This window comes from Pelodiscus sinensis, chromosome 2 (genome assembly GCF_052426305.1).
Source record: "Pelodiscus sinensis isolate ZL-2025 chromosome 2, ASM5242630v1, whole genome shotgun sequence".
NCBI lineage: Eukaryota > Metazoa > Chordata > Testudines > Trionychidae > Pelodiscus > Pelodiscus sinensis.
In genome coordinates this window covers 228375188-228390006 of record NC_143053.1, presented here as the reverse complement: position 1 = coordinate 228390006, position 14819 = coordinate 228375188, and the positions used below count along the sequence as shown (strand labels likewise).

General features: G+C 46.0%; 1 protein-coding gene across 1 annotated transcript; it reads left to right on the top strand.

Moving 5' to 3' along the window:
* Positions 1-2031: 2031 nt before the first annotated feature.
* On the top strand, positions 2032-3859 carry LOC149525440 (uncharacterized). Its single transcript, XM_089775996.1, has 2 exons — positions 2032-2627; positions 3339-3859. The coding sequence occupies exons 1-2, from the start codon at positions 2276-2278 to the stop codon at positions 3377-3379; spliced, it is 393 nt and encodes a 130-aa protein (XP_089632122.1). The 5' UTR covers positions 2032-2275; the 3' UTR covers positions 3380-3859.
* The last annotated feature ends 10960 nt before the right edge of the window (positions 3860-14819 follow it).

The following is a 14819-nucleotide window of genomic DNA, read 5'->3' as shown; positions in this document are numbered from 1 at the left end:
CACCATTTTTAAAACCCCGCTGGTTCGAACCCCGTGCAGCGCGGCTACACGGGGCTCGAACCAGGTAGTTCGGACTAGGCTTCCTATTCCGAACTACCTAGTTCGAGCCCCGTGTAGCCGCGCTGCACGGGGTTCGAACCAGCGGGGTTTTAAAAATGGCGGCTCCCCGCTTATGCAAATGAAGCCTGGGAAATTCAAATCCCGGGCTTCATTTGCAAGTGCGGTATGCCTACATTACCCTCCTAGTTCGAACTAGGAGGGTAGTGTAGACATACCCTTAGCTATTTAGAATTTGGTGTTATTCCTAGTAGAATAAGGTTTACCAAATTCAAAATAAGTGCTCCACTATTTCGAATTTATTTCGAAATAGCAGTTTGGCTGTGTAGACGCTAAGAAAGTTAATTTGAAATAACAGCTGTTATTTCAAATTAACTTTGATGTGTAGACATACCATAATAGAAGAGCCAGTGTGGACAGTACTATATCAGCAGTAGATGCTATCCATTGACAGAGCTACTGCTGCTTGTTGTAAGTGGTTTAGTTATGTGGATGGGAGAAGCTCTGTCCCTGGGGCATAGAGTGGCTACGTGAGTGATCTTACTGTGACAACTGTGCTGCTGTAAGTTTGCTAGTGTAGACATGGCCTAAAGTACAGCGTATAGAGTTAATGAGATGTTATATAGTCTATTGGTTCAAATCTGTTAAATGATATTTTTACTCTGAAATTTAGAACTCTCAGGTGTAGTTGGAAGATATGTTATGGGCAAAAATATCACCTTCCCAGTGAAAGATTCACAGACACTCTCCAAGTTCTGTGTGGAATTGCTACTACATTCTCTCCTCATGGAACAAGGGTTTGTGGTACTGCAGAGGGGCCAAATCTCTGTGGAGCCAAGGACCCCTGGCAAATCGCAGTTGAGGCTTTGTTCTTGTGGATCTTGGGATATTGATGTAAATGACCAGCTCTTTGGTACAGCTCCCTGGCCCCTCTATACTCTCACAGCTTAGTTCTTTCAGGAGCCATACTGATGTTTCATCCCTCCCTACCCCTGCTATGACAGTTGGAGCAGTGAGGTCTGTAAGTCACTTTAGTTATCATCTGCCTTCAAGGGGAAAGAGTCTTGCCTGTGTCAGCTGGAAGTTAGCATCTTTACACAGCCAGCTTGTCAGCTGTTCAGGCACTCTCTGTGCTGTGCCAGCCCTACCGGGGCCACACGGTCTACCCCAAGTTGCTTCAAAGTATCTTCCTGTGCTGACAAAAGTGGAAAATTACTTGTTGTGGTGAGAGAGCCATTCCCAGTTCCTATTCAGACCCATTTGCATATGAATTCCAGCTCAGCAGTTTTGGGTTGCAGCCTGTTTTTAAAGTTTTTTGCTTGAGTATGGAAACTTCCAAGTCTGTAACTGTGTGTCCAAGGAAGTTAAAATATTCTCCCACTGGTTTTTGTGTTACCATTCTTGATGTCTGATTTTTGTCCATTTTATCTGTGACATAGAGATAGTTTGGTTTGTCCAATATACCTGACAGATGGGCATTGTTGGCATATGATGGCATATATCACATAAGTAATTTTCTACTTTAGGTATTCTCACCTTCTTATCCACACCCATCCTGATTAAATTAGCTTTGATGTAACATCCCCATTTCTGTGGCTATGTCTACATTACAGAGTTTTGTCGGAAAACCAGCAGTTTTTCCGACAAAACTCATGGAGCATCCACACCTCAAGCGCATTTTTGTGCAAAAACATTGAAAGAACAGAGGCATTTTTGCACAGTCGGTATTCCTCTTTCTATGAGGAAGAAGCCTTTTTGAGCAAGAGTTCTCAAAAGAGTTTGAGAAAGGTGTGTGTGGACGGGGAACAGGAGGTTTTATGCAAGAAATGGCTTCCAGAAAAAAAAACGGGTGCCCTGTTGGCCATTCCATCCAAGGTAATCAGAATTCTATAGTTATTGTCTGTTGGTCCCTCTTAAAGCTGTGGGCACCCTGGACAAGCCTCGTGGCAGGAAGCCATCCTGAGAGAGCTCTCTTCCACTGGCATTGCCACCCATGGAGGAGCCACAAGCCCTCCAAGACCTCCATGTAAATTCCAGGGAGCAGCCGTAGGGGTCCCAGGACCCCCCTGGGGGACCAAAAGGCATTCCCCAACCTGGTCAGGACTGGAGATTGAGGCCTTCCTCCAATTGTGGGGTGAGGAGGAGTCCTTGAAAGATCCCCGGGCCAAAAGGTGGAACACCAAGATCTACTCTTGGATGGCTGCATCCCTGGTGGACCATGGAGCAGGTCCAGAACAAGGTGAAGGAGCTCTGTCAGGGGTATGTCAGGGCCACCAAGTGCAGCGCACACTCAGGGGCAGGACCCCACACCTGCCCCTACTATGCCAAGCTCCACCACATCCCAGAGGAGTGGAAAGACATTTCCCCACCCATTCTGGTGGACTCCGGGGTTGAGACCCTCATCATTGTCCAGCTGGAGATCGCCCCAGAGGAGGAGCAGGAAGACCAGGGCCAGCCCCAGCTGGAGGAGGAGGAGCAGGAGACAGGGACCGTGACCCTGTCCCTCAAGCTGGTCGCCGCCAGCCAGGACATCTCCCAGGCCTCCTCGGCAGCCTGGGAGAGATCTTCTGGTGAGTTTTCACACACACAGGGTGGGGGAGGCGGGCGTACAGGGAGTGGGGGGCAAGTGTTGCTTGGGCTGCTCAGGCTGCACATTGTGCTGCAGTCAGTGCATGTGTGCCATGTGCATCATGAGTGTGTGGCATATGGACATGGCAGGCAGCCCCTGAACATGCCCAGGCTCAGGGGAAGCCACGCACATCCTGCCCCCTGGATGGGGGGGGGCGTGCACCCGGCTGAAAGCAGGCTAGCCACAAGGGTGCAGGCATGACTCCCGGCATACTGAGGAGTGCTGCACACAGCACACAGGCATGCCTGCATGTGTGAGGCAGCAGCCTCTCCCACAGATAGCACAGCGAGTCGCAGCTGTGTGTGCAGACCTCAGGGAGGGTGAGGCTGCTTCCGGCTCCTCTACCACCCATGAGGGGATCCCGCTGTGGCCAGACACTTCCCTTGCCTGCTTCTCCGTGGTGTGTGTGTGTGTGTGTGTGTGTGTGTGTGTGTGTGTGTGTGTGAAAGCAGGCAGCACGGCCCTCTGGGTACATCAGGGCCCCAGTGAGACAGGGCCTGCTATGCAGGCCACACATTGCCTTGCACCTGGGACATCCCCCTCCTCTGGGCTGAGGAATGTTGTGGTTGCTGTTCACAGAGGAAGGCATGGCCTCAAGCACAGTGTCTGCAGGGATGACTGACCGCCTCTTCCTCTTGTGTGCTCTCCACAGCCGGACCAGCCCGGACAGAGGGCCGAGCCACACCACCGTAGCCACCTGCCAGAGTCCGGGGGACCCGCAGATGAGCCAGGGTACAGGAGGACCTGATGCGCTAGCAGTGTCCCCTCAGAAACATCCACCACACCCTGGCATGCAGGGTCGATGCAGACCTGGAGTGGTGGGAGCATGCCTGGGACCAACTGATGTCACTTTGTGACACCATGTGCGGCATCATGTCCCTCATGGCAGAACACCTGCCTGATGTCACTGCTCCGGGCTTCCACCCTCCTGGCCCCCCTCCTATGGCTATTGTCCATCCACCATCTCACCCTGCTATGCCTCTGATTCCTCCCTTAGGGTAAGTCTACACTACCTTCCTAGTTCGAACTAGGGGGGTAATGTAGGCATACCCAGAGCAATGCCCATGCCCCTTCCCCAAATTATGCCTATGGCCCCTCCTCCTACCCCCCAGCCAACCCTGACACCGCTGTAGCCCCCTCTCCTGTCCACCTCTTTGTGGTTCCTAGAGCAACACAACCCTGAAGAGGTCCCCACACCTGAGGGAGCACCTTGAGCTGCCCCACTCCTCCTCCCAGTTCTGCCCCCCTCCCAGTCCTGATTCCCCCTCCCAGTTCACAATTCCCCCCTCCCTCAGCCCACCATCTCTTAATGTTCAATAAAAAAAGACTGTTTTTGTTCTGAAACAGGTGTGTTTATTGGAAGGTCAGAGAAGGGGCAAGGAGAGGAGTTGAGAGGGGGAAGGGATAGAGCAACAAGGCAGAAGCCCCTGTTGGGGAGGCCCTAGGGAGAATTACTGGGGTGCTTGAGAGAACCTCTCCCTCAGGGCCTCCTGGATGTACACCCCAGCCTGATGGGCCTGGCAGGTGGCAGCTGTCCAGGGCTGCTCAAACACACGGCCCTCGTGGCCGGCATTTGCTCCCCACACCAGGAGGAAAGCCTCCCCCTTGCACTCCACAATATTGTGGAACACACAGCACGCTGCCACCACCTTGGGGATGCTGTGATCCACGACATCCAGGAGGATGAGGAGGCACCGGAAACGTGCCTTGAGGCACCCGAAGGCACATTCTACTTGCATCCTGGCTCGGTTGAGGCGGGCATTGAATAAGTCCCTGTTGGGATCGAGGTGGCCGGTGTAGGGTTTCATTAGCTAGAGCATGAGTGGGTGTGCCGCATCCCCCACTATGCACACTGGCACGTTCACGTTGCCCACAGCAAAGTCCCGGCAAGGGAAAAAAGTGCCCTCCTCCATCTTGGCGCACAGGCTGGAGTTCCTAAACACTTAGGCATCATGTGCCTTGCCCTACCATCCCACAAAAATGTCCGTGAATTGGCCCCGGATGGCTTATTCCAACTTCTATAAACCTCATTCCACGAGGAATAACACCTATTCCGAAATAGCTATTTCAGAATAGCAGTAGAGTGAAAGCTCCTCTGATGCTATTTGGAAATAGCTCCTCCCCGGTGCCTCCTGGGGCTCTAAATGGAGGCAGCACATCCACATTAGGGAAGCCTGCCTCGGACTAATTTGGAGGCTTCCTTGTAGTGTAGACGTGCTATTTTGAAACTAGTTATTTCGGAGTATTTCTTCTGGAACAGCTTATTTTGAAATAAGCATGCAGTGTAGATGTACCGTTAGATAGTTGTGTTAAGTACAGAAAAGAAATTGCACTACAGCTTCTGAAAGTATTGAACAAACACAGCATGTTAGTGAAATAGGCATGGGGGGAGGAGAGGAGAGAGAGCCAACCTATTCAAAGGCCTTTTTCTTGACAGAAACAGTATTATTGAAGGTTTATATTATCTCTACTAAGAAAGGCTAAAGCAAACAATAGTCATGGAATGAGAAAAAATTTTCTCCAGCAGAATGAAGACAATTGTGTCTGGATCATCATTTGAAACATATCTAATTTAATTGTTAGTATTTAAAAATAGGTTTTAAATTGAGTTTTAAGATATGTGATTAAGAAGGAGTCTTTGTAATTGAGCTTGTCCTATTTTAAGCATTATCAAAATGAGGCCCAGGACCTTGATACTAAACAAAAAGCCATGGTTAAAACAACCAGCCATAAACTTTTCACAGCTGGGAGCAAAGATCAAGATAAACTGTTTATAGAGGGCACGCAAAAGACCATCAGACGTTGGAGTATTGTTCTGCAGAAACATTTGAATTATTCTGCAGAAGTTTTCACCAGTAACAGAAGTTAATTTTTGCTTTTCTCTTGCAAAGTAAATGTGTTCTTTTTAAAAAAGAAAAATTCTTATTCTTCAGAGGGTTAGGGGGTTGGCTGAACTTCTCTCAATGCCTTTATACAGAATAGTAATAGAGATATAGCCGTGTTAGTCTGGTCTGGCTGAAACAAAAGACAGGATTATGCAGCACTTTAAAGACTAACAAGATGGTTTATTAGGTGATGAGCTTTCATGGGCCAGACCCACTTCCTCAGATCAAATTGTGGAAGAAAATTGGCATGACCATATATACCAAAGGGATACAATCCAAAAAAGTGAACACATATAAAATAGACAAATCAGATTTTAGAACAGTTCTAAAAAATCTGCCCAGAGCAGCAATTCTGGCTCCGTCTACCAGCTGGGACTCCCCACCTGGCAGCGCTCTGGGCGCAGAAGCCTTGCGAGGGTGGGGTGTGTGGCTGAGACTCGCAGGCTGTGATTGCGCAGAAGCCTGGCGGGGAGTCCCAGCCACTCCTCCCGCCCCCGCCAGGCTTCTGCACAATCACAGGCTATGAGCTCCGATTGTGGCCCTGCCTTCCAGCCGCTCCCCCCGCCCATGCCAGGCTTCCGTCCGGTGCGCAGCCGGAAAAATCAGAGAATGCCGAACACTGCACATGTCCAGTATTCTCTGATTTTTTTTACCGAACAAAGAGCCCAAATAACGGACTGTCCAGTAGAATACTGGACAAATGGCAATCCTACTGACAGATAGGCACACATCCTATTAGCTCAGGACCTGTAGGCAAGATACACAAGAGAATGCCCACTCTTCTTATGGGGTGATGTGGAATTTACGATATGTGGAAAACCATCTATGGAAACAGGCACCTTGGGAGCTAGTCAGCAGCTGAGCTGATTATGAGACTCAATGGCAAACTAGAAATTCTCATTTCTTATGAAAGGAAAGAAAGGACTGCATTTATGTGTAGTAGCAATTTCTAAAGGCATGAGAAAACAGGCAAACTGGTCTAGAGTATAATTTGTGTGTGTTTAAGTGAAATTGTAAGATGAGCCCAGAAAAATTATCTGGAATTTAGTCATTTTTATTGTAACCTAGAATGACTGAATGGATCTTTTGGACACAATGATGTTTATTTAGAAGAGGCTCTGCAGTCGAGATTAGCCCAAACTCTCCATAATAGCATGCACCAAAGAGGATTGCACGAATCTGCGCAATCTCTGATATACCCACTATAACAAGGACTCTGTACTGTGGTACAGTAGACTGCCGATAATCCGGAACCTATGGGACCTAGGTGGTGCCGGATTATCAGATATGCTGGAGTATCAGGAGGAACTATAAACTGGTTATGTATATACTGTATACCGTATATACTGTATATAAAGTGTTCTTAACCCTTTTTATTGTACATAGGGTATACAGTATACTGTAATGTTTTAGTTTTTTTAACCCTTTTTTACTCTTTTCGCTCAGTTCAGCTGCTGCCTCTGTTACCTTGTGACTCATTTTTTGCCGAAGCTCACTCACTAGGCTCTTGCCATTTTGATGCCTGAGTATCAGGAGTGCCGGACTATTCGATGCCGGACTATTGGAGTTTTACTGTACTTGACATAAGCCATGGCCCGTGGCATTGTTGGAAAGAGTACAGTCAGATTGTGGGGAAGGAAGGTGATACAGACTTTTGGATCCGTAACTCCCAATGGATTCAACACTACCAATACAGATAAGGCCAAAGCATCTTTACTACTATGCCATCTAATTATCAGAAGTCTTTAAACATTTAGTGCTGCTACTGCTCCTCCACTAATTGGTATTTATAGGGCTGAAGAATACTGGAACACACAGGCTACGTCTAGACAGGCATGATTTTCCGCAAATGCTTTTAACGGAAAAGTTTTTCCGTTAAAAGCATTTGCGGAAAAGAGCGTCTAGATTGACACGGACGCTTTTCCGCAAAAGCACTTTTTGCGGAAAAGCATCTGTGCCAATCTAGACGCAGTTTTGCGCAAGAAAGCCCCGATCGCCATTTTCACCATTGGGGCTTTTTTGCACAAAACAGTTTTTAGTTGTCTAAACTGGCCCTCTTGTGCAAAAACATTTCCGGAAAAGGGCTTTTGCCCAAATGGGAACATCAAAGCATTTGTGCAAGAAGCACTGATTTTGGACAGTAGAACGTCAGTGCTTTTGCGCAAAATCAAGTGGCCAGTGTAGACAGCTGGCAAGTTCTTGCGCAAAAGCGGCCACTTTTATGCAAAAACTTGCCAGTCTAGACGCAGCCACAGGGTCTGAGAGACACTGGCTTACCCACAGTACAAATATAACTGACTCAGGCAAAATGGTTATCACTCTTGTCCTTTTATCTGATTACAACACAGTTGAAATTTGTAATGTGGACAGGACCTAGCTTTCTCTCAGCATTAACTGGGTAGGTCATTTTATTTCTTTCAGATGCAATAATGTTTTAATCATTCTGTAATGAGACCTGCTACCAGTTTGTTCCAGTTTCACTTGTAACTGAACCCTGACTTTAATCCTATTCCTGCTCCACTTCCATTATAGGGGTTTACTTTAAAAATACTTTGATATTTAATGTCCTTCATGATTTTAGAATTATTTTTAAAAAGGCATGACTTATTTATTGTTTGCATGTACCTTGTTTACACTGAAGAAATAGGTATCTTTTTTCTTTCTATGCAGAATTTTGCTGTGTGGTTTGTGATGTTAATATTTTATAGCAAAGAATGATTTGTTCTTTAATTATTTTGAATCTGAAGAGCAGAGTGTTGTGCTAACTTGAATTTTTTATGTGTACGGAGCAATAGCAAAGTGGGAACTATTCCTTTCAAATATGTTCTTTGCCCTTTTCTTTGTTAGACAGAGTTTATCTGCTAAATTTGGAAGAGGACTGCTGGTTAAACTGAGTGATAGTGTTTTTGTGGTTATTATTATTATTGCTTGTCTGCTGATGAAAAGTGATATATAAGAGCTATTTGATTGTTATTAGTTGAGTGATTTCTGGGTCTTCTTTCTGGACGTATGTTATTTATATTTCTGTTCATGTTCCTTCAAGATGTAAACATGTGCCTGGGAAGGAGAGAGAACCACAACAGCCCAGACACCTGAGGGAGATCAGATACAGGACATATACATGAAATCTGTTGTCATTTCTGCTGCTAGGACATACTATTGGGAAAGGGAAGAACAATTTCATTGGTTTTGCTCAGTCCCTATATATACAGATTCTCAATCTTCCAGTTTAGTCATCATATATATCATTATGTATCTTTTTGCAAGCCATAAATAATTAAAGGAATGAACAAATTATAAAACCTCTGAAATTCTATCCACTATATATTCAGCAGCTATGAAAGAAGATGTATTTTTTAGAGCAGTGTTTCTCAAACTGTGCTCCGCGGAGCGGAAGGGCTCCGTGAGGTTGACAAACTGGAAACATCGATAAGTACAACACATGCAGTCAGTGGACCGCTGGGGTGCTGCATAAATATTTACACATGTAAAGGGCTCTGGACCCCAAAAAGTTTGAGAACCCATGGAATTAGAGGACTCTTACCAATATATTGATAGTACTATCAGCTCTTCTCTGCTCTAGTTAAGGATCATATTTCATTATATTGTAGAACTGATTTTTAATAAACCAGACAAAAAAATTAAAAGTGAAGAATATTTGCTGTTAAAAGGTGAAATTCAGGGAATTATTGGAAACCATTTTTTAAATATCAAGTTGACACTTTTTTGAAAACCAATTAAAAGTACTGCATATTCAGCATAATGATATAATGTAAACTCTGTCTTTTGGTTAGGAATATATTAATGATTTCCCTCTTTCTGTCCTTTCTCCCTCTTACCTTCCCCCTGTTATTGACTGAATATGGGAAACTCCCTACATGAACTAAATATAGAAAAACTCCCTACATGAACATCCCCTTCTTAACCATCTTAATACACCAAACTGCCACGGAGTTTTCCCCTTGACTCATACTATTTCCTCATTTCATTTACCAAGTTCAGGTTTTGGGATTAAAAGCTAAAAATTGAGAAACATAAATGTACTAAAATTGATGGGCATTTGTACTTTTTTAAGCCTAGAAAATTAGGAATTGTTTTAAGGACACATTTTTACTTCAAGGATTTGATAAGGAAAAATATTTTTATTTCTAGTTGAAGCCTCAATCCTGCAAACATTTTTGCAGAATCTTAACTTCGTGAGCTGTCAACAGTCCCACGGAAGCCAGGCAAGCCAGTGCACAAAGTCAATCAAGTCTGCAAATCTTTGCAGGATCAGAGAAATTAGTTTCTAAAATAGAAGCTTTTAAAAGATCTTCAGGAGAAGAAATCAAAGCTTTCATCTGGTTTAGAATAGTTGTAGAATTGCTCCAGTGTTAAATTATAGATTTTAATGAAGAGGAATTAAAAAGTTGATGACGTGTGTGTCATGATTATGAGGGTTAGCCAGCAGCCTGGGGATTAAGGGGTTAACTACACCTAGCCAGGTGGAGTGACCAGTAGGAATGTAGGTGGGACTTTCAACCTGGGACAAAGGAATTTGGGTTTTTTCCTTTGTCCTTTTGTCTCTCTGTGAGAGTTCTCTGCAGCTACAGAGAGGGACAAGCATGTCTCTCTCTCTCCAAGGGTATGTCTACACTACAAAGTTAGTTCGAACTAACGGATGTTAGTTCGAACTAACTTTCATAGGCACTACACTAGCGCTCCGTTAGTTCGAATTTAATTCGAACTAATGGAGCGCTTAGTTCGAACTAGGTAATCCTCATTCCACGAGGATTAAGCCTAGTTCGAACTTACTCGTTCGAATTAAGGGCTGTGTAGCCCCTTAATTCGAACTAGTGGGAGGCTAGCCCTCCCCAGGTTTCCCTGGTGGCCACTCTGGCCAACACCAGGGAAACTCGTCTGCCTCCCTCCCGGCCCCGGACCCCTTAAAGGGGCACGGGCTGGCTACGGTGCTTGTGCCAGGTGCAAACCTGCCAGCACCCAGCCAGCAGACCCTGCACCTGGCACGGATCGAGCCACCCACCCGATGCCCCCCAGCCCTCCCCCTCTTCCCGGGATCAGGCTGGCGGCTCCCGGGAGCTTGCCCTGGACCGCAAGAGGCGGGCACCTTCCTGGGCTAGTGCGGACATTGTGGACCTCGTCCACGATCTCCGCACTAGGCACAGGAAAGTGGCCGGCTAGGGCAGAAGAGCTGCCAGCCTGGCCACCCAGGAGCAGGTGTGCATGAAAATCAAGGGGGTCCACTGAGACCCCCGACCCTGAGCCCTGAGCTTACAATGGCCGTCCTGGGTCAGACCAAAGGTCCATCTAGCACAGTAGCCTGTCTGCCGACAGCGGCCAACCCTAGGGACTCTGGAGGGGATGGACCGAAGACAGTGACCAAGCCATTTGTCTCGTGCCATCCCTCTCCAGCCTTCCACAAACCTTGGGCAGGGACACCACTCCTACCCCCTGGCTAATAGCACTCCATGGACCCAACCTCCATGACTTGATCTCACGTCCCTTTAAACTCTGTTCTAGTTCTAGCCTTCACAACCTCCTGCAGCAAGGAGTTCCACAGGTTGACTCTTTGCTTTGTGAAGAACAACTTTCTGTTACTAGTTTGAAGCCTGCTACCCATTCCTTTCCTTTGGTGTCCTCTAGTCCTTCTTTATGGGAACTAATGAAGAACTTTTCTGTATGCACCCTCTCCACCCAACTCCTGCTTTTAGAGTCCTCTATCCTGTCCCCCCGTCTCCTCTTGTTTAAGTTGAAAAGTCCCAGTCTCTTTAGCCTCTCTTCATATGGGACCTGTTCCCAACCCCTGATCATTTTAGTTGCCCTCCCCTCTCCCAGCCTCTCTCTTCCCCTCTCCCACCTCCTTTTCCCAGTCTCCCCCAGTTTTGTTCAATAAAGACAGATTCCATTTTTAAACACAATTGTCCTTTATTTTGTACATCAAGAAAAGGGGCTAGGGAAGGGTAAGTGGAAGGAGGTGAGGGAGAAATGGGGTACGAGCCCCCGATGGGGAGGACTGGGCTGGCTCTGCGGGCTTTTGGGGTGGAAGCTCTCCTGCAGCCTTCCGATTGCTCCCTCTCCCCAGATGGCAGCCTGCGGCAAGTGCAGCCGGGCTGATGGCCGAGTGCTGTGATGTTCCCAGTGTGGGTACTCCGGGGACTCCAAGCCAGGACTGCTTTGCAAGTGAGGCACCCCTGAGAACTGTCTGTCTGGGGTGGGGGTTGGGACCCTTTAAGCGCAGCCCTCGGCTAGCCTGAGACAGCATCTCCATGCTCTAAGTCCTCCTCTGATGCCCTGCTGGCACTGCTTCCGGCCATCCTTAATCCTGGTTCAGGGTCCACTTAATGTGGACATGCTAGTTCGAATTAGCAAAACGCTAATTCGAACTAGTTTTTTAGTCTAGATCCGTTAGTTTGAATTAGCTTAGTTCGAATTAACTAATTCGAACTAAGTTAGTTCGAATTAACGTTGTAGTGTAGACATACCCCAAGACACCATTCTTCATTTCTGTAAGTAGGGTAAAGTTTAGGTAGTTTCGTTAGGTTTTATTGTTTTAAGAATTGGGTATGGGATCTGAGATCTGGCACGGTTTAAAAGATGTGTTGGCTTTTCTTTGTAACTAAAGTTCTAGGCCCATGGAATTTCTCCATGAGTATATTTTGTTACCTTCCCATCTAGTCATTCTGCTTACAACAGGAATATCATTGTAATAATAAAAGTTCTTTCCTTTCTTTTTATTAACCTGGCATTGGTTAATAGTGTGCCCTGATTTTTATTTTAGGGGTGAGATTTCCCAAATGATTTTTCCCCTGGTTTCTTTAGCAACATTTGGGTGGTGGCAGCGGAAGTTTATTCCCAAGATCTAGGTTTTTAAGATTTTGGGGGAAGTTTTATACCAAAGCCTGGTAGATAAGGCTTTGGGGTACACTTGCTGGCCCCCACTTCTGCATTTATCATGCCAGAGTGGGGAAGGAGCCATGACAGTGTGTATGACTACATTAGATAGCTTTCTCTTATTAGGGAGTGTCTGTAAATATTAAACATTATCTTAAAGAGTTATGTGACTTTTCTTTCCTGCAAAACATGTTCTATGCAATTATAATTCATTCAGTCAAATATCAAGCTCTAGAAATGAGCATTTATGAAATCCAACAACTAAATGGACTGGGAACAAGAAAAGCGAACAACTTATCATTTAGAAAAACAGTGATGGAATATTATAAAAATTATGATTTAGAGAGGTTTGTGTTCAGTAAAAATGTTGGTGTGTTTTTAATGGAATTCAGACATATCCAGGGCTTGTCTACACTATGGAGAAGATCGATGCCACAGTAGATCTTCTGGGGTACAAATTAGTGAGTCTAGTAAAGACATGCTAAAGGGCACTCCTGTCATTGTTGGGGGCGTGTCTACACAGCAGTGTTATTTTAAATAATTCACGTTATTTCAAAATAACAGAGTGTGCATAGACACAGCAAAATAATGGTCTTCTTACTCCGATTCCTGTAATCCTCATTTCACGAGAAGTAAGGGAATTCGAAGGAAGCGTGTTCTTCCTTTGACTTCCTGCAGTGTAGAAAGTGCCAAAAGCCCAATTAAGGTACTTCGACTTCAGCTACGCAATTAACATAGCTGAAGTTGCATAGCTTAATTTGACTTTAGCCCGCAGTGTAGATGTACCCTGGCAGTCCTGCTCCTCATGAGGAATAAGGAGCGTGTGCTCTTGTCAACCTCCTGCTGTGTGAGCAGTGCCAAAATGCGATTTAAGATACTTCGATTCCAGGTATGTTAATTACATAGCTGGAGTTGTATATCTTAAGTCAACTTTCCCCTTTAATGTAGACCAGGGCCCATAGAATACTGAACTGGAATTAGACTCAGGAAAAACTCCCTTTGCCCAAGAATGGAGTATTGTAATGGAGGATTGGACCCAAATTATACTCTTGCAGTGCAGGGGTTATTGTGATCCAGACCTAAACCCAAAATTCTGGAACCAAGTTAAACAATTAATCTTGTTATGTGTATGTAATTCATTGTACACATCTCTATGGAAGCAAGATAAGAGAGGAAATGCTGAGGGGCAATGAGGGAGAGGGAAGGATGAAAAGGAACTATTATGAACTATTATTTAATTTCTGGACAGCGGGAACAAGCAATGGGTTCTGGTAGCAGCTAGTTCAAGAAAGCTTTGATTCTGGATAGGACTTTAATGTACTGGATGTTTGTGTGTGTACTGTCTATGCATGTGATTATGTTGCCCTCTAGTGGCTAATTTACAGAAAAGGTAATGAACCTACTACTGGAACTGATCCAATTTCTGTTGAAACTAACGGGAGCTTTCCCATTAACTTTAATGGAAATTGGATCAGACCATTGCCATTTGAGAGAGAGTGCTCTTTTAGACAAAGTTTCCAAGTATTTGAAGAGGAAACCCTGCATTGTAGTTTGGTTCCCTAGGCAACATGTTCACCTTGGAGGATGTGTTTTTATTACACTGGCATTTTATGTAGTTCACTCATTTTAGCAATCTCAGCTCAAGAGTAAAATGCTGTGTAAAGCCTGGGGTTTTGTATTTTGTGGAGTTTTTCTTTTTAAATGGGTTAACTTGACATTTCTTTCTGGCTCCCACTTTCTAGGTGGACTATGGGGGTTTTCCTGGCTGCCACTGCTCTCCCAGCTCCCTCTCTTCAGGAGATGGGGATGCCACTAGGGAAACTCTTGCAAAGGGGAGGGAGCTTGCTGCTGCTATAGCTCCTGGCTGAGACAGAGAAGGGGGCCTCACATACCACAGTTTTCAGCTGTTTTGGAATGTAAAGGAGCCCAGGCACAGGTATCTCCCTACTCCTGTTGCCTTGGGAGAAGGGATCTTACCACAACTCCTCTTGACTCCTGCTCTTTGGGGAAAGCAGAGACTGCTGATGCCACAGATCCCAGCTTTCTCTTTGTCAGGCTGGGGAGAAGAAGCCCTAGCTCCTCCCACTCAGGGCCATCCCTAGGTTGGTGAGGGGCCCAAGCAATCCTCCACCTCTTGCCCCTGCTCAGCCCCCATTGTACCTCAGGGAATAACTGGGGGGAAGGGACTGAGGCAAGGAAGCAGCATGGGTCCTTCCCCCGAACACTCACTACAGTGGCAAGAGCTGGAGCAACTTAGCAGCCTGCTCTGCTCCGTCCTCTCCCAGCAGAGTTGCTTTGCCTCAGTCCACTCCCCTGAGCCCTGCACCACCCAGGGGACCAACCTCTGCTGCCACCTT

What these genes read in the sequence shown, in the direction of transcription:
- LOC149525440 (XM_089775996.1), top strand. Translation starts at nt 2,276, where the DNA reads ATGGAGCAGGTCCAGAACAAGGTGAAGGAGCTCTGTCAGGGGTATGTC. An exon ending in AGCCTGGGAGAGATCTTCTG is followed by an intron (nt 2,628 to 3,338) that starts GTGAGTTTTCAC and finishes TGCTCTCCACAG; the next exon opens with CCGGACCAGCCCGGACAGAG.